Genomic DNA, 25,489 nt, shown 5'->3' with positions numbered 1-25,489 from the left:
GATATGTAGCTAATGACGAGTGTAATATATTTAATGATTTTAATTAGTTATTTAAATTGTAGTGGCTAATCAGAATGTCCAACTTATGGATGAATAACTTCAGATCACAGAGGTTAATTAAAAAAACACCCACCATATTCACTTGCAAGATCATGGCGAAAACAGTGGATAGGCTCGACCACCTGGTCGACCTACAAGCAGTAAACTGGGTGGGAGTTACAATTATTAAACACCGAGTTTCAAGGAAACACGGATTACAATTTCAATTAACGAACTGCCCTCGTATAATAGTGGACAATTAATGTTACTGCATGATAGAACACGTGATTGAAATGCAATCAGAAATGGACTAGAAGCCTAAATGGAAAGCAACATTTTTCATTTGACTATAACTTTCAACCCAATTAGTCATATACCATCATGCTATACACATTGATTATTAAGACAATTGGACTTTCCCTGATTGCCCATGTAGTGGCGTTAGAAAAGTCACAAGCACTAACGTCAGATGAATCTGGTGTAAGAAGTCAAACGAACGGAAGACGACGGAGAAACGCGGAAGATGACATCACCTCTGAGGATATTCAAAATATCGTTGATCTTACCAACCAATACAGAAGGAATGTCGTTCCGGGATCAGCCTCGGATATGCAACACTTAGTAAGTATAAATATTAATACTTGACTTTTGGTACGAATGATATAAATACCACCTCTGTCTATATCTCTACTCGTATGTATGTGAGGCGAAATGTTTTACTAGCCCAAGCATCATAGCTAAGTTATTAATGGCAAATTAGATCTAGGCCTAATGCCTGGCAAAATCCATATTTATTTTATTAAATATATTAATTGTTTTTTAAAATATAATGATTTCACCATAAATTCATTTAAATTCCAATGCATTACATATATGAGGGATTGGTAAATATTATGGTATTACTGACCTGTATCTTTAATTTTTAGCAGCTTAATCAACACTTTATAGCATTTTAGAATATATTAGCAGTTTTAGCAGCTTAAGCAACACTACACCCTTAGCATGTCATGATATATTATTAGCAGAAACTTCACAGCATGTCAGAATGCATTTAGCAGTATCAGCACATCATAAGCTGTAGGAGCTTTATGTTGTAATATATTAGCAGTTTTAGCAGCTTAAGCAACATATTAAAGCATGCTGTAATATATTAGCAGTTTTAGCAGCTTAAGCAAAAGATTACAGCATGTCGTAATATATTAGCAATTTTAGTAGTTTAAGGAACACTTTACAACATGTTAGAATATATTAGCAGTTTCACAGCGGCTGAAGCTAAACTTTACAGCATGTCATAATATTTAAATATTAGCAGTTTTAGTAGCTTAAGGAACACTTTACAACATGTCATAATAATAGCAGTTTCAACAGCTTAAGCTAAACATTACAGTTTCATAATGCATTTAGCAGTAGGCCTAAGTGATCAGCACATATTATAAGCTGTAAGAGCTTAAACACATTAATCAGCTACAAATATAAATGCTATATTCTGCTTTTTTTTTAAAGTTAAGAGCATTTCAATATATTAGCATTGCAAAAAAGAGCTATAGCAATGCTAAAAATAGCAATAGCAATTTCTATTTAAAAAAAAAGCAAAATTAGCATTAGCAAAGCAAAATATAGCTTAAGCAGTGAAAAAAACAGCATTAGCAGTGCTAAAAAAAGAGCATAATAGCTGCTTTAAAGCTTAAGCAAAACATAAGCTATGCAAAAAAGGAGAAAGAGGTTATATAAGAGCTTATTATATGCTTTATTGTGCAAAATTAGCTAAAGATACAAATTCTATATTTTACTTGTTTATGCCTTTTATGCTTTAACCAATCCTGCGCCTTATAGTGGAGTGATATTTACCACCTCTGTCTACATTTCTTGTTAGGCCGAGTAGATACAAATGTTATAGACCGCTAACAGAAAGCGAATTGTTAACAAATTAAAATGTTAAGTAATAGGAAGTAGGCCTATAGGCCTACTCGTAAATGTATGTGAGGCGAAATGTGTTATTAGTTCAAGCATCATAGCTACGTTATTAATGGCAAATTAGATCTTAATGCCTGGCAAAAATCCATATTTAACCTTTTAAAGTAGAAAGTAGTAGGCTACAAGTACAGCGGACGTGTTTTTTTAGCGAGTTCCGCTTCAAGTTTGAGGCTCCCGATGTTATAATTTGACTCCTATCGCTAAGTAGCATATTAAACTGATACATTACGAGTTTCGGAGCATTTAAAGGTACTTTACCACAGGTTTTTTAGCCTCAACACTGTGCCTATTTGAGCTGGCCTCACCAACACAAAGAAAGCCCCCCTCCACTAAAACAAGGCATTCCAATGCATTGTCTGACGTGATAAATAGTCCGGATCCAGCTAGATTTATTGGCATTGGAAGGTCAAATAATATCCGATCTCATAAGTAAACAATTATCCGAAGCCTTCGAAAGCCATAATTTCGCCGATGTAATTAATAGGCTTTAAACAAGATCATGGCGAAAACAATGGATAGGCTCGACCACCTGGAAGGTCAAATACAGACCAAATCGTACTTGACCCAAAAGCAGTAAACTGGGTGGGAGTTGACATTGCCCATCTAGATATTGACACGTCCTCTAGAACCGGACCCAGGAATGGAAACAAACGCAGACCCAGAGCCTTCATATTAAAATTTACATCCTACAGAAGTAGGAAGAAAGTTATAATCTGCACGCCGGAAGCTCAAAGGATGTGGGATCTCAATTTGTCCAGTGATTTATTTATTTATTTTTTAAGGGATTTTAACATTGAACTTTTAAAACATCAGTCAAATAAAATCAAGACACCTTGTCAATTTACTATTTGGTAATTTCTTCCTTCCTTCCGCAAACCCACCCGTATTACACAAACCTCCTCTATACTGACAACAATTTAGATTCACTCCTTAAAGTTACTATCGATAGCATACCCAGCATTCTTTACTTTTCTGCTAACAAGCTCTCCATAGATTTTAAGAAGTGCAATGTTATGATCTTTCGGAATTCAACCAAACCACTAGTTTGTCCCAATCAACTCCAGTTTAGAACTTATATACAAATAACATAGAAATAAAATAGAACAAAATAGCCCATATTTTTGTGTCTTGTGTGAGTTCTTATTTAAATTCTCATTGATGAATATATTATATACATATAAGTACATTTGTGACAATTAAAAGTAAGTGTTTAGAGTAGTTAAAATACCGGTATATTTACATAATAAGATTCCAGAATTCAGTATTAACCATATATTTTCTCATTTAAATTTTTAGATACGATGTTAATTAAAATGTAGAAATCAAAAATGGCGGTAAAATACATGAATAAAATGTTCTTGTTAAACTATCTTATTTGTGTTCTTATTTGTGTTCGAGTAGAGAGGCTATAAACTCAGGGGAGGAAAATGTAGTATCCTCCCTTTTCACCAAGATAAGATGGATGGAATGAAAAAAAGAGGAATGCAATAGGTTGAAAGTTAGTTATTTAGAATAATAGCATGAAATGGTATATTTAATGAAAACCGTAAGGTTAGAGTCCATACACTGTGCAAGTCCAAGATGCAATTTTGGCTCTGTGTGTATGTGAGACGCTTCATACCCGATGTCATCTTAGTACAACTACTACTTACAATTTGTATTTACGGTATAACATATTGCAAATATATAAAAATATATAGAAGTATATATATTGAACAAATACACATACCTATAGATTAAATTGACATGTATACGATATAAAATATTGCAAATATAGAAAAATATATTTGTTAAACAAATACCAATACATACAGATTATATTGACATGCTACATGTATTTGAACTATTGTCATCTTAAAAAAGGTATATATGATGCCTATAAACAGATTTTACGTTGATATACAGGATTTGTGTCCATTATGATAAGGTAAGAAAGAAAAAGGAATCAATAAAATAATTAAATTATCTTATCAAGTCTTTTGATAGTTTTAATAGTTTATCTTTTAAGTTATTCGTCCATTTCTTCTGAGCCTTATGTAAATTATGCAAAATAGCCCATATTAATGAAATCGAAAACAAAATATCTAAAAGTTCTGGTATTAATTTTTAGACTTTCAGCCTTTATTCCTCAAAACATCCTTCTTATTATCTACTGCTTCCTTATTCTTCCTTAACTCCACAAATGTATATTGTCTGGGAGAACACTTATCCGTCGTACTTAAACAAACTTTTTCTAAAAATGTATTAGAAACATATCAAACCCCGGTATCAAACTCACCTTGTGACACTGTAGGCCTACTCTTTGTGGGAAATGAAAAAAGTATAGAGATTGGTTTAAATATTGTTAATAAGTTTGGTAAAGTGTCTGGTATGAATTTGAATAAAGAACAAGGCCAACAGCCATAAAGTCGCGTGCTACAATGCATAGTGATACCGGACCGACAGACCGACAGACAGACAGACAGACGGACCGACCGACATAGTGAACTATACTGACCGAAATTACTGAACATGTTTAAAAATGTTGAAATGTTTAAAAACATTTATATTTTTTAATTTACACGTGCGAAGCCTGTCACTTTTGACGTGCTCGTATAACGTAATTTCGAGTTGAAAAGTAAGTCAAGAAAACAGAAATCGGGCAAAAAGAGTGCGCAATAACATTTAACGCGCAGTGCGCGCAAAAATATGCGCACTCATGGCAATTTTGTAAACGCTTAAAATTGCCTGAAACGTACTCTTATTTCATCGAAAATAAATTTTTAAAATTTTAAGCGCGCGTACGCATGCGTTACATGCGCTACGCACGTAATTGTATTGCCATATGATGATTTATGCCCTGAAATTTATGAGTACCAAATTTTATTTAATTGTGATTCATGGTTGTTAAGATAATGATTACAAACGTGATTTCGTTAAATCGTGTGCGCACCGTGAAAACATAACCACATCGATTCCTGGCCATAAGGAATATTCTGTGAAAAATTGACTTAGCTAGAGTAAACTGATATCAAGATAAGGTCATAAAGCGATAAAACGCATAGTGATACCGGACCGACAGACAGACAGACAGACCGACAGACAGACCGACCGACAGACAGACCGACCGACCGACATAGTGAACTATAGAGTCGCTTCCACGCGACTAAAAACCAACGCTATATGGATTGGCAAAAATATAAACAAAATCGAAAAACCATGCAGGCTAAATTTGGTTAATGAACCAATTAAGATTTTTGGTATTTATGTGGGATATGATGAGAAACAAGCACGAATGTGCAATACTCGGGGTACAGCGAAAGAAGCTGTATACAGAGGTATACAGTTAGAAAGTAAAGAAAATAGGTTTCGCCAGGGCTCGAACCGGGACCTTCTGCGTGTTAAGCAGACTTGACAACCACTACACTACGAAACCTCTTACATTAAAAATGTGGGTTACAGAAAGTTTTTTAATCCATTTAAATTACAAATAAATGGTAATAAGCACAAAGCAAAATAAACATGTGTAAAAGTGATAATTACCGATTACACAAAATAAGTATTTTAAAAAATAATAAAAATAAGATATACTGTACTCTGTATAATTGTCATATTGCGTATACAGTACTTTTCACCATAAATTAAAAAAAAAAAGGTTTCGTCCGGGCTCGAACCAGGTACCTTCTGCGTGTTAAGCAAACGTGATAACCACTACGCCAAGAAGCCGCATATAACCATATAACTACATAACGCTGTGGTGTGTGTCACACATTGTGGCTTCTTAATTAAACAAATTAATTAACAAAAAATTTAAAATCCGGCTCTATAGCTTTGAGGACATGTCCCTGTAGTATGTTCATGCCAAATCCCAGCTCAATACTATAACGAATAAGGGAGGAGTAGTACTTTAAAAATCGCACTTTTTACTCAATAGTGTCCAGATGGAGGAAGAGAAGGAGAAAATGAGTAAGTACTAGACTCGGGTACCCCGAGTAAAAATGCAGTGAATTAAACTGGGATAATAAGATGGCAAACTTAGAAATGCTACTCAATAGATGGAAAGGAAGAAACCTTACCCTTTTTGGCAAAGTTACCATTTAAAAAAGTTTAGCTTTGTCTAAACTAACATACAATGCATGTATAATTGATGTACCGGAATATGTTATTTTTAAAATAAATAAATTGATATGTAACTTTTTATGAATGGAAAACAGAAAAAATAAAAAGAAAAACTTTAATCGGTAAAATGATTAAAGGGGGCATAGGTATGCCTGATTTCGCATTACACATAAACGCTCCGAAAATGATATGGGCAAGAAAATTACTGTGTAGAAAACACGTAAGATGGAAAATCTTACCACTATACAATTTTAACAAATTTGGAAACGAACAACTAATTTTAAGTATGTCAAATATCAATTTTAAAAATAACATGGGTTTAAATAAAACCGTATACCATCTTTTTATTATAATGTTCTAACGTGTTGAATTTAATAATATGAATAATGAAGGTACAATTAACAAGTATGAAGAAGTGATAAAGCAAAACTTATGGGGTAATAATTATATTAAATATAGAAACAAACCACTATTCTTTAAGACCTAATATAGATGCAGGTTTTAATCAAATTGGAGATATAATTATTTTCAATCGTCTAATGAAACCTATAGAAATAATTAAACAACTACGTATTAAGAAAAACTGGATAGCTGAATATGTTTCTTTAACTAGAGCTATTCCAAAAAGAGTGGTTAAGTATAGTTAAACATAATATGCCAAATATGAACCAATATATGAATGTGAATCTGGAATACAATATTAACAATATAACAAAGATGACAACAAAAGATGTTTTCTAACTTTGTTAATAATGTTTTTATTCCCCCGAAAAGCATGCTTAAATGGAATAACGTATTTAACGAAGATATCAAGTGGTGTGATGTCTGGAAAAGAAAAGTGAAAAACGAAAAAAAATAAGAAATTTGCCCAATTAAATTACAAATTACTAAATAGAATTGTACCTACAAATCTAAAACTGTATAACTGGAAACTGAAAAATAATAACATATTATGTTATAAGCTAAAAAGACATCTATTATTGAATAGCAACTTCTTTTCAACAACAATTTACAAGAAATTATTACAATCCATACAAGATGCGATGATATCCTTACATTAGGTTACAGCATATTTTCAAAATGTCTTATCTTAGGAATGGAACGACGAATTGGCAGACTTGGCACAGCAATGGGCCGATAGATGTAGCTTTAGTCACGGAACCGTAGACAACGATTACCCGGACCCAATTGAACAAAATCTCGATACAAATGAGTTAGCAGATAATAATCTGCCTGATAATTTTATAACAGAATCAATAGAATCTTGGAATTCTAACGGGAATTATTATGACTATAATTCCAGTACGTGTGATCCAGGACGACATTGTTATTTATACCATAAGGTAAATATTAGCAGCTACTTTTCAATTGTGTTATGCCTCAGTTTCAACTATAGTGCGACTGAGGTCCTAGAGACTTTTATATATTTTGTTTTAGGCCTATATTTCACATTAAAAGCTAGGGGGATCAAACAGCGTAATTATTTTACAACATTTCCTTATCTCAGCCCCAAGATCGTCTGGAGGCTCGGCCGTGGGGATCTAAAAGATACAAACTTGATTATTGCAATTGCAAACTTTAAATATTTAAAATATTTGTTTTTATATCATAGCAAGTATGGGCTTCAGCAAATAGCATCGGCTGTGGTATAAAATCATGTACATATTTGGAAAGAAATATTGGATTCTTTAACTGTTACTTCGCACCAGTACAAGGGTAAACAACTTTCTCTTAATTAACTTAAATAACTATCACGAAAAATATGATCCGGTACCGACCAATTTTGTCCACCAAAACTGTTGGCCACCAACATTTGAAATTGCGCAAGAAATTGCGCAATTTCAAATGGCGCAAATCGTTGAAATTGCGTATAACGTATGTTTTGTTTTTATGTTAACATTAAAAACGCTTGAGTGATGACAAGAATATTTTGCGCACAAAAAAGCTTAATGTTCTAAATATTCTCCTTCTGTTTCCAGCCCAATTAATAGTGTACAGCAGCCATATCAACTTGGTGAACCATGTTCGGAGTGTTTAGCAAATAGGCCTACTGAGAATGGAATATGCGATGATGGATTATGTCGTAAGTAGACCTAGTAAATGGGTCCTGCAAAAACAGAAGTTCTTTATGCAGGATCCTTATGCCATGTGGAAACAGGTCGGGTAGGGTAGCAACAGGCCGAGTGGCAACAAGCATGGTGGCAACAGGCCGGGTTGTAAATGGCCGGTGGTGGCAAAAGGTCTAAGTGGTGATATAAGGCCGGGTGACACAACGGACCGAATCTTGAGGCCAGGTGGCAAAAGGCCACGTGAGAACGGGCCTAGACCCGAGGACAGGTGCCGTTTTAAAGGCAAACCAACACCAAATCATGTTTTTATTTGATGACTTTAATTTCCTTCAATACAGGTGCAAGCTCAAGTTGTAATCTTGACTGTGAAAACGATGGCGAGTGCTACTTAGATGAAGAAGATGGAGGAATCGAAAAATGTAACTGTCCCGATGGATTCGCAGGCGAAGTATGCCAAAAAGGTAAATGGTAATGGAAATAACGATGGTATTGGCAATGATTACGACGATCCTATAAGCAGGATTCCCGCTATAAACGACGCAACGCAAGAAAATGCCCTTCAAATAATCGGAAATCAGCCCTGCTTGATTGTGCGTCAACCTTAGTTGGCCTAGACTTCAGCGGTTCACACCGTCGTTACGTTGTGTCCTAGTGGGACTTTCTGATTAACGACTAGGTGACCAAGTCTTGAAGTTTTTAACTTAGGCTACTTTGGTCACTCATTCCCCTTTTAATTAAATTATTATGTTGATTTTGAATCGACATAACGTTGATGTGTGAACAATCAATAAAAACAAACGACAAAGCATGACGATGGCAATGACGATAACGATGATAATATTGTTTGAAAGTTTGTATGGCGAAATCAAATGTTGATGTAGAGTTTGCGGTTAACCACGTGTATTAGTTCTGCAAAGAACTGTGAGTTTTTCGACGTTTCGATCAATATGCTTTGATTTTCCTCAGGAGTGAGAATGCTAGGCATTGAAAGAAGAAATTCCACTCCTGGGGACGATCAAAGCATATTGATCGAAACGTCGAGAAACTCACAGTTCTTTACAGAACTAATACACGCGCGGTGTACCGCAAACTCGATAACGATGACATAACCAGGACAATTCAAATAACCACGATAGTGACAATAATCATGATGATGGATGATTAAAATATGAATAATAGGCTAATGATGACAATTCAACTAGGTGAGTAATTAGACAAAAATGCTTTTATGAGCAAACGGGTATTTAGTAATTACTTAAACTTTTTAAAAAATCACACGCTCTTGTAGAGGAGAAAAAAGGCTGGTAAAATTGTTGAAAGATTTTTTGACTCGCACAAATAAATTCGCCTTGCTTTTAACGCCTGTATATCATTGTGTATTATCATATCATCATGTATATCATAGGTCTAACGTCTATTATTTCTCATTGTCAAGTTTCAGTGACTGTCCACTGCGATTGTGTACCCCCTGCAAGATGAGAAGTCAACGGCATCTCGAATGATTGGATCTGGATTATTTAGGTCAAATAATATTATGTTGATGGTACATTTATTGATTTATAGTGGTGGGGTGTGTATATATATAATACTAGAAATTATCAGATTATATTAAATTTTTAAAGGTAACTTCATTTGAAACTTGAATAGAAGGTAAAGCGGCGTCAGTAGTATTCAAGTCGTTATTATTTTTCTGAGAGTGGAGGTCGGTCTTAAATTAATCGATCATCACACAAGCACTTACTAACGTCGGGCATGTTCAAACGTACGCAGATATGATTTCGTATCTTACGCGTATCCTACTCGATAGGTTCGAAATAATAATAAGTTTTGGATCAGCCGAAGTCCGTTCTATGCGCTTTATTCATAACAATTTTGCCCCTGGACAACTACAGGTACTGTTGACGATCATAAAATAAATTAACATAGAAAAGACAAGTAGAGAATTGGGGATAAGGTATTTAATAATAAAGACTCGTGAAAATTTGTATTTAACAAGGGAATAGTGAAGATTTAACTACTGTACTGTAATTTATTAATAAAGACCCATCTTTCAAACAATGATTAATTGATTATAATGTCAATACATTAACAAACAACGCAAATCAAATGATGCATCTGACCAAAAATGGTTTTTTTTACTCACATATCTTGTACTTTAGTATTTCGTATAGAAATTGTGGTATTCATGTCCACTGCAAATAGATTTACAATCTTACAATATGAGTAATTTTGACAAACATTAAAATGTTGTCAGTTTTGATATATGCCTTTGATTTCCATAGGACAAATAAATACTGTATGCCATTGAAATAAAAGCGTATCTCTCTAATCAATAATCATTAGACGATCCACTGTATTGATCTTAGCTTCTAGGTAAGCCTATATTATACTGGAAACTATATACCGTTATCAAGTTCCATAAATATATAATTTAATTGATGTAGTAAATAGTTGGCAGTGGTAATTCATAAAATGGATACAATCCATAGAGAGTAACTGTCTTGCATAACGATGCTGCAACGGTGTAAAGAAACAGACCAGACGATGGAGATCTTAAGTTCCAAAAACTGTTAATTAAAATGAGAAATTTAGAACACTTTGATTACAAATTTCAGATATCAATCTGACGTTAGGTCATATATGAAAAAATCTCACTATTAAGTATTATGATGGTAATCTCCGTCGCGCTTCATTGCTTCTCAGATCCGAAAGGTCATGGTTTGTCTACAAAACGTTGGCCTAAGAACGTTATACGACGCTCTCTCTGCGTTTAAAACCAATTACAGGTGACTGTTGACACTGCATAGTCTATGGAAGACCTATTCACTGAGAAGCGTTCTATTAATAATAGACATTCAGTTTGTCGGCGTGTTATTCTATAGATATGCTCGCAACACTCACCCGCACTTTGCAATTTTCAGTGTTATTATTATAGTTTGCAGAAGACGGCGTTCTTAACTTAATGTACGAACCATGATAAAGTTATGATTACAGAAACACAAAAAATAAAAGAATTGGTGATTAATAATAAATTGACTACCACCGTGTATATATAGATGTTCTTACCTTTGAATTGCTTTTCCAATATCTTTAAACGGGTACGCTATCTTCGGATATAATATACTCGGTTTATTTAGTTGAGATATAACCTCACGCTATACCGGTATTCTTTTGTTATTAAGTTTACTTACCAAATACAGTAGTTGAAGCTTTATCTTGTTAACATTTCTTCATGACATGTAGTAGATACGTTCTTTAAACAAGACAGAGCTATAACAGCAAGTTCCCAATTTAAGGAAACAAAGTCAATTTTGTATCCAACATCTTTCGCAAAACCATTAATTGGTGCCATGTTTGATCTCAAAACAAATTCATGGGAGTCAATCTCCCGTCCACACAAACTATTGAGAAGTACTCCAGAATTTCCTATTACTGCACAGGTGTCCCTTTTAATAATAGTCCACGTAGATCTTTGCAGTAACTTGTAACTTACAGCATTGGCTGATGTATGGTTGAGTTTCTTTTTCGATTTTCATTTTGAAGCCGTTGGTTTCTCAACCAAAACAATGAGATTGTAAGGAAAGAAACGTTCCAACGAAAACAATCTATAATTATAATAATTATATAAATTGATCGATGTGTTGATTGGTATTTTGAATTGATTTGATTGGCTATAATTATACTTTAATCGAATTGTTGCTCGATTGATCAGTTATTGATAGTTCGATTGGGTGATTTGGTAATTGGTAGTTAGCCGATTGGATTGGTGATTGGTTGGACCAAGGAAGATTGAAATTTACTCTTCCCTGGTTGGACAAATTTTTTGATTTGTTCATAATAATTGTTAGTTAGTCACTTGGTTCCCACTAGGACGCAACGTAACAACATATCGACGCAAAATGCCATATTGAGCGCGTAATTTCAAGTAGTAACTGACGACGCAACAGTGCTGCAAACATCTGCGGTACGGGAAACACGCAAAAACGCAAAGCTGGAGTACAGCGCAAGTCAATTAGGCCTAAAAAATTGACGCATATTAGGTTTGATTTAACGCAGGCAGGAGCAAACACTTTTATTGGAAGGGCATTTCGCCTTGTTTGCGTTGCGTCGCTAATGGCAACCACGCTTTTACTTCTGTTTGATGTCATATATCATCGGATTAACGTTGCTCGAACGATTGGTTGACATGTTATCAGTCTGATTAGCAACTGAGTTACTGTAAGAATAATAACAACAATGTACAATTATGTAACGAATCCATACGCTATTTATTTAATCCATCTACTATTTTCCTCACTTTAAACATTTGGCTTTATTTGAGTAGGTTTATACCAGTACAATAATATCCGATGCTTAGTGTTGTTTCCAAATAATACTTGCCCAGCATCTAATTTGTATCACATGTGGTAGGCCTACCTGTATCATGTAAGGTTAAGTAAAGGGTTAGGTTATGATATGATACCTAGCAGATACATATGAAACACATATTATAATGGTGTTATATTACCAAAATGTAGAAATACAGTACCGAGAATCAAGTGACAAGAAAAGTATATCATCACAACAACAGCACCAACAACGAAAACGATATGATGTACGGTAATTATTATCTTAACGTACAATGTCAAGTCTGTGGTTTATGAGAAAACCTTGTTCATTGTTGTTATGTATAAAATTATATTATTGTATAATCTAATATTATTCTGTACAATTTTTGTATATACTTACAAGCGAATACTTTTCGATTGTTCAGTATATGCATTGTGTATCGTCCCTGTCATGTAAATTGTAATTACTGCTGAAGAAATGGCCAGGCATAGTAGTAAGCCTGTTTGTTTCCAGCGTATATACCTGTTAAGATAATTAACGTGTTCAAAATCACCAGTTACTCTCATGGAGTAGCAACGGTATATAAATTGGCTGTGAGTAGGCATATTGAGTAATCTATATATAAATTATGGTTAATTCTGACATAGGCGAGCACAATGCAAAAACTTCTCTACAAATCTCCGCCTTGGATACCTACCTTATCTATCCGAGATGTACCGCGAAACGTAGATTTGATAACATTAGTGTGCACGCCGACGCTATTGTTCCATATTTATATCTTAGGAAGATATTATAAAGAGTTTTTTAACAACATTTATGATTTCAACATTGGATTTTCCTCTCAATTTCAATTCTTCCCGGTCAAAGTAATTTCCGGGTTTAAGATAAGTTCACCTTAGTTTCAAATATTTTCTCTCTTTTATACACAAGGGAGCAGTTAAAATAATAGATTTGACCCTAAAGGTGACTGGAAACAGGCACTTTCCATCAATCAATACAGTGTCCCTTTGGAAGACGAAAAAAAAATGGCCATTAATCATAGCCATTTCAGTTTTTTGTTTATTTTAAAACATACCACACGTGTGTGAAGGTGCAGTAGTTAAATAATAGGAATTATACTGCAAATTAATAAAGATCAAATTAAATATACGCCATAAAGAATCAGAATATATTGTGGGGAATAGTATTATAAAATTACATAGGGAGATTTGATAAGACATTTTTCGAGTGAAATCCCGATAGCTGAGTTTTATTGAGTAAGCTTGCAGGAATAACTGTAGGCTATCTTCCTGTGTCCCGTTAGGACCGAGATGTCTGCCCATGTTGCAAGCCGTAATGTCTTCTTTCTTGGGCCCACTCTGTCACGGCAGTTAGTTTCAAAAGATGATTAAATTAAATAATGTATTAATAATTATTAGGATGGTATTCATTTGAATAAACGCCAATAAAACATCACTTTGAATAATAACCCCCCCCCCCCCCACACAACCCAACTATCTAATAATAAACGTCCATTCACATATTTATAATAACACAATTATACTATTTGTAGTAGAATTCACCGCACTGTTATCTGCAATTTACCAAGCATTTGTTATTCTTTTTTACCACTTTTCATATCTATGAGAGGATTTCATTTGATTATAAATGTTACCATATTATTAGAACTAAAAAATTGAACATATATCCCTCGAATAAGCACCTCCCTCAAATGACCTCCGCCTCCCCAAAGGGCCCTACCAAACAATAAAAACTATACTTTAAAATGTTATTAATCATCTAAAACACTGTGAAACAAAGTAGTTTAGTTTTACGAATGTCAAGCATTTTCAATAATGGTAACCGACAGAAAATGTATAAGGAGAACATTATCATTCCGAGAACCATCGTCTACACTTCCTAGAGGGGGAGCGAGCGAAGCGAGCTCACCCTCTAGTGTAATAAATTACCATTCCTAATACAGTATCTAAGTATCTACATGGATGAACATTCCAGAATAAGAGATGTTTTGATTTAAGAAACCATGTATAATTAATAAGAACAATAAGGAACATTCCAGAAGTGCTATTAATAGAAACTGTAACCCCATAGAATAAGAAGTATAAAGAACGATCTAGAAGGATAGGAACATCTTGTATATAAAGGGATGTAACCTACTCTAAGGTTGTTGGATATTTGATTGTAAAAGTTATTGTGAAGCTGTTGTTTAAAGTGCTTACTGGATTGTTGAAAGTTGAAGTTGATTGAAATTAAAGCTTTGTTTTTGAGTTATTTTACAACTTTGTGGATTTTGTGTGTATACTTTTATGTCACAAGGGAGTTCCTAGTATTTTCAACCGCTCGGAAGAAACGTACGTAAGAGGAGTTCGTGACAGTAAATAATCTTTCGTTTTACTGAAAATGTAGAAATTAGGTAAATTATAACATGGAAGTAGGCCTAGGTTCTTGGCATCAGTAGAAACAAACGTAAAGGCAAGCGACAGTCCGGATGACTATCGCATCGTTATTGATCAAATTCTTACGTCCATGCATTGCGTGAATTTACCAATCACAAGCAACAGTTGTAATAATCCTCGCGTTTGATTGGTCATTCGCTTGCGTTGCGGCTTACGTCCTTACGTTGCATCATAGTGGGAACCAAGGTAATAATGTGTGGTTCCCACTAGTAGTTTTACTGTTGACAAACGTCCATTGTCTGTTAAGCTTGGTTCCACTAGGACGCAACACAACGACGTAACGCAACGTAAGGGATTTGACCATTCACAAGCGATAGATTATACGAACTGTCGCTTGCCATTGGTCAACTCGACGCTTGCGTTGCGTCTACGTCTTTGCGTTGCGTCCTAGTGGGAACCAATGTTTCAATGGACGTTTGTCAGTCTGTCACACAAACAAAACACCTCGTCGGTATTGTGGTCTTACTCATATGGTGCTTAGGCTGCAGTACAAAATAGGATAACAATTTGTATATAACCTTTTTGGAACGAACCACGCTGGAAAACACCAGAGGCATGTACATTAATTTTAGATCTTGGTTCTAAAAGCAGACAGACATGGATTGTCGTCAATCAAATGTTTTGCCCTTGGGTTTATTTCTACGTTTGTTTAACATACTCGTATTTCACTGTACAGATTATGTGTGAGATACGAAACCTTGATAACAGTTGTTCAAATAGTAAAATCACATTTCTCAAATAAACCAGGGAGTTGTTATTTTACAACTCCCTGAATAAACGGAAACATCAGTTCAGTATAGATTCTTTTTATTTAAGTTTTACAAGAAGAAGAGAAGTTTGAAGGAGAGGATTGGGTTGAAGATTTAGGGGCAACTGGAATTCACTGGATTGTCAGGGGCGGATTTAGGTGGGGGCGGCCCGTCCCCCCCCCCTTTTGTAATATACATATATATATATATATATATATATATATATATATATATATATATATATATTATGCACCCATTTACAAACGATTTTATCAACGATTTTACAGGAAAAGGGGGTACAAATCAACATTAAAAATCGTTGAAATATTCACATTTTTTTAAAACTTGAACCGAATTCAACTTCAACGTTGCGATCGGTAAAAATTGACTGGCCAATCAAATAGTTCATAAATTACGTCATCATTGTTTGTGAAAAAATACGTACGTGCTGACAATTCATGATTTTTTACAACGCGACGATGTTTTTGTACTCTTTTAAAGTCTGATATTTCAAAATAACAAGTGTAAGTAAAACTAAATTTTAATATAAAAACACTAATTTAATGTTTGTCTTTAGTGTAAAGCCTAGATTAAGATATCAGCGAAAACATGTCCTAGGCCGGCTGGGTTGAAGCATCAAAACCCGTAACTTTTTCAATTTTCACACGGGCACGGCTGCGCGACGAGAAAACAGGCTTAAGCGCAAAAAAAAACAGTTCTGTATATTAAATATGGTCTATAAAACCCACTATATTCAGATAAATGACTAGGCCTCCTAGAATCGACTGGCCAAAACGCCTCAGATGCTATCTCCGGGCGTCTAGAAAAAAAAAATTTCCGGGAGCATAAAATAGGTTCACAATTGCCATTACAACATCACAAAATAAAATATACTGTAACTCATATAGCACCAGTAAATAAAACTAGTAAGGTAGAAACCATACTAGAATACTAAGTATTGTGTCGTAATAATATTTTCTCGTGTTTTTAGCCTGTTATTGTTTAACAATTATACAATTTTACATTGCTAAAATAATATATTTTACTTTTTCCCATTTTTTTATGCTTTCCTCTCTTTTATACACTATATCACATTCCATTCTGAATAGAATTCCTTGTTTAAAAGATTTCCATAAGTTAAAATAACTTTTATTTGTAACATCAGCCAGTATCTTTTGTTTATAAACCGTGAAAGCAGCAAATGTATATATAAAATCAGTAAGAATATTTCTTGTTCCAAATGCTAATGCTAATGCTATTTTGTTACATTTGACTGCCTGCCTAAAAATATACACACAAAAAAAATGATCATAAGTAGCCGTTGAAATTAGTGATTTTTATTCTCAAATTATAAATATATTAATAATAATAATATTTTTTTTTTTCATTTTTCTGCGATGGCGATAGTTATAATTCGTTATGCGTGATTAATAAATACAAAGGTACCGTAATAGGCCTACATATAAAGATTTGTTAAGGGTTCATCTCCTGGTAGACCTATGAGCCAGTTGTGTTGTAAATAAAGTACGAATGAATGTAGCTGCTGTCGTTATTTTCTACTTGTTGTCAAAAGCCTATTGACCGAAATTCACATTTCTATATAAAACACTACATAACAAATGTGTAGGTGTAAATAGTTACCTCCGCCAAGCCAAGGAGGTTATGTTTTCACCCCTGTATGTTTGTGTGTGTTTGTGTGTGTGCGTGTGTGTGTGTCTGTAAACAGCTTGGAGGCCACAGTTTTTATCTGATTCTCACCACATTTGGCAACAATGATCTATGCCCCAAAAGCTCGGACGAGTTTGAATTTGAGAGGAAAAGGTCATAGGTCAAGGTCACGACTAACAAAAAACTATTTTACTGCCTAGAGACCACAGTTTTTATCCGATTCTCACCAAACTTAGCCACAATGATCAATGACACATCATATAATTGTGGTTAAATTTTGAAGGGTCAGGGTTAAAGATCAAGGTCCACAAAAAAAAAAAAAAAAGAAATAAAAAAATAATAAAAAAAAAAACCTCAGTGGGATTTGAACCAGCGATCTCAACTGTGAGAGGCTGGATACATAACCATTACACCACACTGTCATCCACGACTTTGAAGTGTGCAGTTAACATATTTACACTTAGAACTAATAAAAAAAAATGTTTAAAAAAAATATTCAGGGGGAATTTTATGTAGGGGAATTTTACAGTAGGCGGAGGTTTGTACTCTCGGAGTACCCTCTAGTTACCTATTTTTTTGGTTGGTTTGAAATAAATAATAAACATTCCAATTCAGGGTACTTTTTGACAAACTAATTTTATACAATATAGGCCTACCGCTATAATCAAATCCTGGATGCACCCTGTACTGTCACTATTTCAATGATTGATGACATTGTAGCAGACCTACCACATAGCTTTTAAACAATTCAACATTTACTTTTAATTTGATTATTTATACATCCTCTATATATCTCTTTATTTAACCTCACATTGACAGGTTACCTTCCTGTTACCTTCACTTTTCTAGCTAATGGATTTTAAGAATGTTAATGACTCTAACAGAAAACCACATTAATTCTCTTAATCCTTATTGGTCAGATGAGATGGGCCAAGCCCAATATTACCATGCACTGACCACATTATTAACACACTCTTTTCTCAACCAGCATCTTAGCTACACCGTTTATTGCTCTGTCTTATCAAATATTGTATATTGTATATTTTATCTATTTATTGAGAATCCTCACTTGATTCACTTGGAATAAATTGCATAGTTTACTGTATACATTTAGTAGTTGTTTTGTTTTACCGTTGCGCCGACAATTACTAAAGTGGTGACCCTCGACTTTCTTATACCGAATTTAACTTACAATGGAAGGACAACAGCAACAACGACAGCTACCGCAACCTCCAGCACAACCCCAGCACCAGGAACAACCTGTGGTGCCCGCTCCTGACGCAGCAACCGTCAACAGGCCAATTTCTTCGGTAGCGTTGAAACTGCCTCCATACTGGCCCAATGATCCGATATTGTGGTTCACCCAAGTGGAAGCACAGTTCACAACGCGTGGGATTACAGTAGATGCTACAAAATACGCTTACTTAGTCGGATCATTGCAACCTGAAATTGCACAGGAAGTTCGGGATCTACTTCTCAACCCGCCTACTGATAACAGGTATGTGAACTTGAAAGATACCTTAATACGTCGGACAACTGACTCCGACCAACAGCGCCTCCGCCAACTCCTGACGGCCGAGGAGTTGGGGGATAGGAAACCGTCGCAATTATACCGACGGATGTTACAACTCTTAGGCGACAGGCCACTTGAATCTTCAATTATGAAACAACTATTCTTAAGTCGCCTCCCAACTAATGTACAGCTTATCCTAGCTTCAACCAAGGATGAGTTGGACCTGGGAAGCTTGACATCATTGGCTGACAAAATTATTGAAGTATCTGTAACTGCAACTGCGCCAACAAGTGTATCGGCAGTACACACGGACAATACACCCTCCTTGTCTGCGACCCTTGAAAACCTGCAAAAACAGATTCAACAACTGTCAACGCAAGTTAATTCCTTGCAATCTGACCGACGGCACAACAGATATCAAAGTCGCAGCACAAGTCGACATCGAAATCGATCGAGTGGTAGGCATTCATCTCCTGCTCAACCTAACAGTACCAATCGCTCAGCTCAACATTCAAACAACACTCCTCAACTCTGTTGGTACCATGAAAAATTTGGAGTAAATGCTCGAAAATGCAATCCGCCGTGTTCGGAAAACTCCAACGCCGACAACTAAATGCGACGAATGTTGCTGGCCGTCAAATCGTAAGTCGCCTTTTCTTTATTGTTAATCAATTATCCAAACAACGTTTCCTCATAGACACTGGGGCAGAAGTTAGCGTTGTTCCACCTACTCGCCATGAGCGTCTACATAGGCGACAAGAGTCTACTTTGACTGCCGCAAATAATACATCTATCAACACTTATGGACATCGCTCTGTAACCTTAGACTTAGGTTTGAGACGAACATCTCAATGGTTATTTGTTGTCGCAGACGTCACACACCCCATCATAGGGGCTGATTTTTTAAGACATTTTGGACTGTTAGTCGATATGAATAATCGACGACTCATTGACACTACCACCAACCTGAGTATTCAAGGTGTCGCCTCCAAAACTTCGCCTCTCGGTCTTATATTTACCACCCTTGAGGCTAAGTCCAAGTGGGACTACATTCTTACAAAATTCCCAAACATTACACGCCCTTGTTATCAGGAAGCGTCGCTAAAACACGATGTGACACATCATATTCAGACCCATGGTCCACCAATTTCGTCACATCCTCGACGGCTCGCACATGACCGCTGCAAAACAGCCAGACATGAATTTGAACACATGATGCAGCTTGGAATTATACGCCCCTCTAAAAGTAACTGGGCATCACCTTTACATATGGTGCCTAAGAAAACTCCTGGGGATTGGCGTCCCTGTGGGGATTATCGAGCATTGAACAATGCTACTGTTGCAGATCGGTATCCTATCCCGTACATGCACGATTTTACAGCATCTCTGCACGGATCCACTATATTTTCTAAGATTGATCTCGTCCGAGCTTACCATCAGATACCAGTTGAACCTGCTGATGTTCATAAAACAGCAATTACTACACCATTTGGACTTTTTGAATTTGTTAGAATGCCATTTGGCCTCCGCAATGCCGCTCAAACTTTTCAACGTTTTATTGATCAGGTAACGCGTGGATTGGATTTTTGCTACGCTTATATCGACGACCTGCTTGTTGCAAGTTCCAACGCCGAGGAACACGAAACTCATCTTCATCAACTATTCACACGTCTTAATGAGTATGGCGTTGTTCTCAACCCAGCGAAATGCCAATTTGGAGTTTCGTCACTCGAGTTTCTTGGACATCATGTTGATTCGCAAGGTGTCCGACCACTTCAAATAAAGGTCGAAGCGATACAAAACTTTCCACAACCAACTTCTTTACGCAAACTACGTGAATTCCTTGGACTTATTAACTTTTATAGGCGATTTATACCGCAGTGTGCCCAGATTTTACAACCTGTCACAGCTCTACTTGTTGGGGCAGGTAAGAAACAGGATCTGGTATGGACCGACGCAGCTTTATTGGGATTTAATAATATTAAAGTCGCCCTCGCAAGTGCTACATTTCTCACCCATCCGCAGCCAGATGCACCTTTAAGTATCATGGTTGACGCTTCGGATGTGGCCATAGGGGGTATACTACAACAATGCATTGACAACAATTGGCAACCTATTTCATTTTTTTCACAGAAGTTGAAACCAGCGCAGACGCGATACAGCACATTTGGTCGTGAACTTTTGGCGGCATACCTTTCAGTTAAACAATTTCGTCATTCACTTGAAGGACGCTCATTTCATATTTTTACTGACCATAAGCCACTTGTGTATGCTTTACTCGCCAAACCAAATCGTCACTCGCCACGCGAAATCCGTCATCTCGATTTCATATCTCAATTCACAACGGACATACGCCATGTGAGTGGAAAAGCTAATGCAGCAGCTGATGCATTGTCGCGAATCGAACTTAATACTTTCAGTCACAACACAACTAACATTGTTGATTTTAGTCTTATTGCTGCTGCACAAAAGAATGACGATGAATTGCACAAGCTACTTGAATCACCGTTTTCACTACAATTTCAAAACTTTCCAATTCCAACTTCTGACTCTACAATTCTTTGTGATATTTCCAAAGGCAATCCACGTCCATATATCCCACAAGAATTCAGACGCATAATATTTGACACTCTACATTCGCTATCACATCCTGGTATACGAGCAACACAACGTTTAATTACTGACCATTTCGTATGGCCAGCAATCAATCGTGATGTACGACGATGGTCTCAAACATGCATTCAATGTCAACGTTCCAAAGTACACCGGCACACCGTTTCGCCACTCTCTACTTTTTCTACACCTGACGCCCGTTTTGACCATGTACATATAGATATTGTTGGACCTCTCCCTCCGTCAAATGGTTTTTCTTATTTACTCACTTTTATCGATCGTTTTACTCGATGGCCCGAAGCCGTACCTATTCCGGATATCACAGCCGATACTGTCGCACACGCATTTGTCAATCGATGGATCGCTTCATTCGGAATACCTTCAACCATTACAACAGATCGAGGAAGACAATTTGAATCTGCATTATTTCATTCACTCGCCAACTTACTAGGAACTAAGCACATTCATACAACTGCCTACCATCCTATTGCGAACGGACTTGTAGAACGTTTTCATCGACATTTGAAGGGTTCTCTCAAAGCACATAATGATCACACTAAATGGACAGAACATTTACCTATAGTACTTTTAGGCATTCGTACAGCCCTTAAGGCTGATCTAGGTCATAGTGCAGCTGAACTTGTTTATGGCACTACTTTAAGATTACCTGGACAATTCTTTAATTCAAACTCTGAACATTGTGATTATTCTAATTATATTGATAGATTGCGTGATAATATGAGTAAACTACGTCCCACACCTACCCGCACCAACTCTAACCGTAAATCCTATATCAATCAAGAAATATTTAATTGTACCCATGTTTTTGTGCGAAGGGACTCTGTTCGAAAACCCTTACAACGTCCATATGATGGTCCATTTAAGGTATTAAGTCGAACAGACAAACACTTTGTTCTCGATCTAAATGGTCGACAGGACACAGTCAGTATTGATCGCTTAAAGGTAGCTCATTTGGATACTGATATATTTAAAAGCCAAGAGCAAACCCTCACTCCCAAGCTACAAGCATCACCCCTAGTCAAACCAACCAACCCGTCACCCATTTTGGCAACCCCTCCCCGTACTACTCGTTCTGGTAGACATGTTCATTTCCCTCAACGTTTTGTCTCGTTCTATCATTAATTCTTTCACTGGAAGGGGGCTCCTGTAGCAGACCTACCACATAGCTTTTAAACAATTCAACATTTACTTTTAATTTGATTATTTATACATCCTCTATATATCTCTTTATTTAACCTCACATTGACAGGTTACCTTCCTGTTACCTTCACTTTTCTAGCTAATGGATTTTAAGAATGTTAATGACTCTAACAGAAAACCACATTAATTCTCTTAATCCTTATTGGTCAGATGAGATGGGCCAAGCCCAATATTACCGTGCACTGACCACATTATTAACACACTCTTTTCTCAACCAGCATCTTAGCTACACCGTTTATTGCTCTGTCTTATCAAATATTGTATATTGTATATTCTATCTATTTATTGAGAATCCTCACTTGATTCACTTGGAATAAATTGCATAGTTTACTGTATACATTTAGTAGTTGTTTTGTTTTACCGTTGCGCCGACAATTACTAAAACATGACACATGTGCCAATATGGTACTAACAAAATACAAATGCACATGTAAACTATTTACCGTTACTGAAACTGACAACAAAACACAATCGGTTCCTAAACGGTTTTTATAATCATAATGTAGGCTATACTTATTTCAATTGACCAAGACGGTCTCAATAAACTATTCCTTGTATTTATTTTATTTATTCATTTAGCATCCATTCAACAATAAATTTAAAATACATAACAAAGAAAAAATACAAACAATTGGAATATTAAAATTTAATAAAACCAAAGTGAATGGATGCAAGGACGACCCATAAAATCGACATGTCAATTTATTTCCAATGGGGTCCATTGCAAGAGAAATCGGAGATGTGAAAGTGAAGTACAGTTAAACAAGAAATATTTCTTACAAAAAACGCTGCTCGCTTATTGAAAAATATTTTTTATTTCAAATGTTTTTGAATGTGTCATTTTATTGTCACATAGGCCTAATAGTTATTTTACCTGAAAAAATGTAATTTAAAGCAACAAATACTTAAATTGTCTGTCAGACAATGGTTTTTGGGTTTCTTTTCTCTTTTTATATGTGAATAAATATTTTTTTTTTTTACAGAAGTGAATACTCAATTTCTGTCATTTTAGTTAATTTTATTGCTAAGGTCAAGTCTGGGGTCACTTCATCACCCTAGATATTTCAAGTGTGAAGTATTCTATTACAAACACAAACTTTAATGGACTGTTACGATAATAATTCAATAAATATCTGACAGTGAATTACAGTCAAAAGTCAGTATTACAGTCAAATGGGACTCATAAATACCAGAAATGCTTTGGGATTTGTAATTTTAGCATGACATGTCCTAATAGACTCTTTTCCCAGACGTTTTTGGGTCTAGCAGCTGGAAATCCATAAATTATAGTGGAGTTTCAATTTTCGCAAAACTGTCGTCTTTAGAACTATAACTGCTGCTTGCTTTAGCTTCTGATTGAGTAGTCCTAATGGGACGTAGCGGGCTAGAGCAGCAGCGTGAAAAAAAATTACGGGACTATGCTGTGATTACGTTTGACATTTAAATGTATTTTGTTGGACTTGGTCCCATATGTTAGTGATCCGTGGGCGATATTTATTTTCGTACATCATGAAACGTCACTAAATAAACATGAATATTCATTAGTCATATCCATAGGGTGTGACGTAAGAATTGAGCTAACTACAATTCGCTAATGCAAACGCTTTCCGTCGGGGCTTTTGTGTAGTCGAGTGGATTAGACTATGGACTTTACATTTCGATATAGGGTTCGAATCTCAAAAGCAACTTCTTTTTATTATATAGTGATAGAGAGATTATTTAGAGGGTTAGGCTTAGTTATATTTAGCGGTAGTTCAGCTATCTTTCACATTAGAGGTCCCCAACTTACGGTACGAAAAAAATGAAATCGCGACCCGAGGTGGCTGGGGATGGGGAAGAGGAGCATATGGGACATGTATGACGTGAAAAGCTAAAGAGACGACGCTATAATAAGAAACTCCTATTCATAAGTAGAATAGTACCGTACCGTACAATTACTTTAATGGCACTTATCTATGATTTTATAGAAATTTTTACATTATATGCATGTATTAAATATGAGCAATCTAGTAGATATGTTTGAAAACAGATGATAAATAAATATTGTTACTATAACAGAAAAATGTAAAATGTAAAGATTATTAAAATGAAAAAGTTTAGAGAAAATATAGGCCTAAATATGTAAAGAATATTTATGGAAATAAAAGTGGGATGATACCACGTAAGGCAAAATATATGTGCAATCTATAACATGTCTAAAAAAAAAACCATACATGGCGAAAATGTAAGAAAATAGGCCTAATCTAGGCTTTCTAAATCTAAACAATTAATAGAAAAGCGACTATGCTGTTCTATTGCTGTAACGGAAAGGAAAATGTCTCCCAATAAAGTAAAGTACTAATAATGCCTGTCGACAATGTATGTCACTCATACGGGTATTAATATAATATCTATTCTATCTTAAACAACCATGGAGAAAATCTAAAATGCATGGTACAGTATTTCCTCTTCAGGTATAATAACTTATCGTACTACTACTAGAAATGAAAGATTAAAAATAATCTTGATCTTAACAACATATACCTGAAACACGACTGTAATACCATTTTACGTGGAGGAAAGCACACTCTCAACTGGAGGATAAAGTTCGTTAACTCAGTGGCCATCCGCATGCATTAACACTAACAAAACTGCGTCGATAAACTAACCTAAAAAGTATGTACAGACTCGTACGCCGAGCACAGCTTTATATTTGGGTATACTAGTTTACTTGCCAAGTTAATAATTGAGGGCGCTGTTTTATATGGAAGATGTCAGTGG

The 25,489-nt window shown here is 35.5% G+C and overlaps 2 protein-coding genes and 2 long non-coding RNA genes across 4 annotated transcripts; 3 read left to right on the top strand and 1 right to left on the bottom strand.

Moving 5' to 3' along the window:
• The first annotated feature begins 420 nt into the window (after positions 1–420).
• LOC140039386 (peptidase inhibitor 16-like) lies at positions 421–7,831 on the top strand. The gene is made up of 3 exons (XM_072084987.1): positions 421–660; positions 7,206–7,454; positions 7,724–7,831. The coding sequence occupies exons 1-3, from the start codon at positions 421–423 to the stop codon at positions 7,829–7,831; spliced, it is 597 nt and encodes a 198-aa protein (XP_071941088.1).
• A 290-nt stretch (positions 7,832–8,121) lies between these two features.
• Positions 8,122–9,700, top strand: LOC140039812 (uncharacterized). Its single transcript, XR_011842598.1, has 3 exons — positions 8,122–8,194; positions 8,519–8,641; positions 9,616–9,700. It is a non-coding gene; the product is annotated as an uncharacterized lncRNA (long non-coding RNA).
• A 2,290-nt stretch (positions 9,701–11,990) lies between these two features.
• On the bottom strand, positions 11,991–25,274 carry LOC140039811 (uncharacterized). The gene is made up of 3 exons (XR_011842597.1): positions 25,253–25,274; positions 12,909–13,031; positions 11,991–12,396 (listed from the first exon to the last, which is right to left on the bottom strand). It is a non-coding gene; the product is annotated as an uncharacterized lncRNA (long non-coding RNA).
• Positions 18,107–19,518, top strand: LOC140039810 (uncharacterized). The gene has a single exon (XM_072085408.1). It carries the CDS (start codon positions 18,576–18,578, stop codon positions 19,506–19,508), a length of 933 nt encoding a protein of 310 aa, XP_071941509.1. The 5' UTR covers positions 18,107–18,575; the 3' UTR covers positions 19,509–19,518.
• Positions 25,275–25,489: the final 215 nt, after the last annotated feature.

The sequence above is a fragment of the Antedon mediterranea genome, chromosome 2 (assembly GCF_964355755.1).
Source record: "Antedon mediterranea chromosome 2, ecAntMedi1.1, whole genome shotgun sequence".
NCBI lineage: Eukaryota > Metazoa > Echinodermata > Crinoidea > Comatulida > Antedonidae > Antedon > Antedon mediterranea.
The sequence above is the reverse complement of the archived record's forward strand: the minus strand, read 5'-3'. Positions and strand labels throughout refer to the sequence as shown.

Excerpts from the sequence above, each read along its gene's own strand:
- LOC140039386 (XM_072084987.1), top strand. The coding sequence starts at position 421 with ATGCTATACACATTGATTATTAAGACAATTGGACTTTCCCTGATTGCC. Across the intron at positions 661-7,205 it reads CCTCGGATATGCAACACTTA|GAATGGAACGACGAATTGGC; the intron begins GTAAGTATAAAT and ends GTCTTATCTTAG. Across the intron at positions 7,455-7,723 it reads ATTGTTATTTATACCATAAG|CAAGTATGGGCTTCAGCAAA; the intron begins GTAAATATTAGC and ends TTTATATCATAG.
- LOC140039810 (XM_072085408.1), top strand. The coding sequence starts at position 18,576 with ATGGAAGGACAACAGCAACAACGACAGCTACCGCAACCTCCAGCACAA.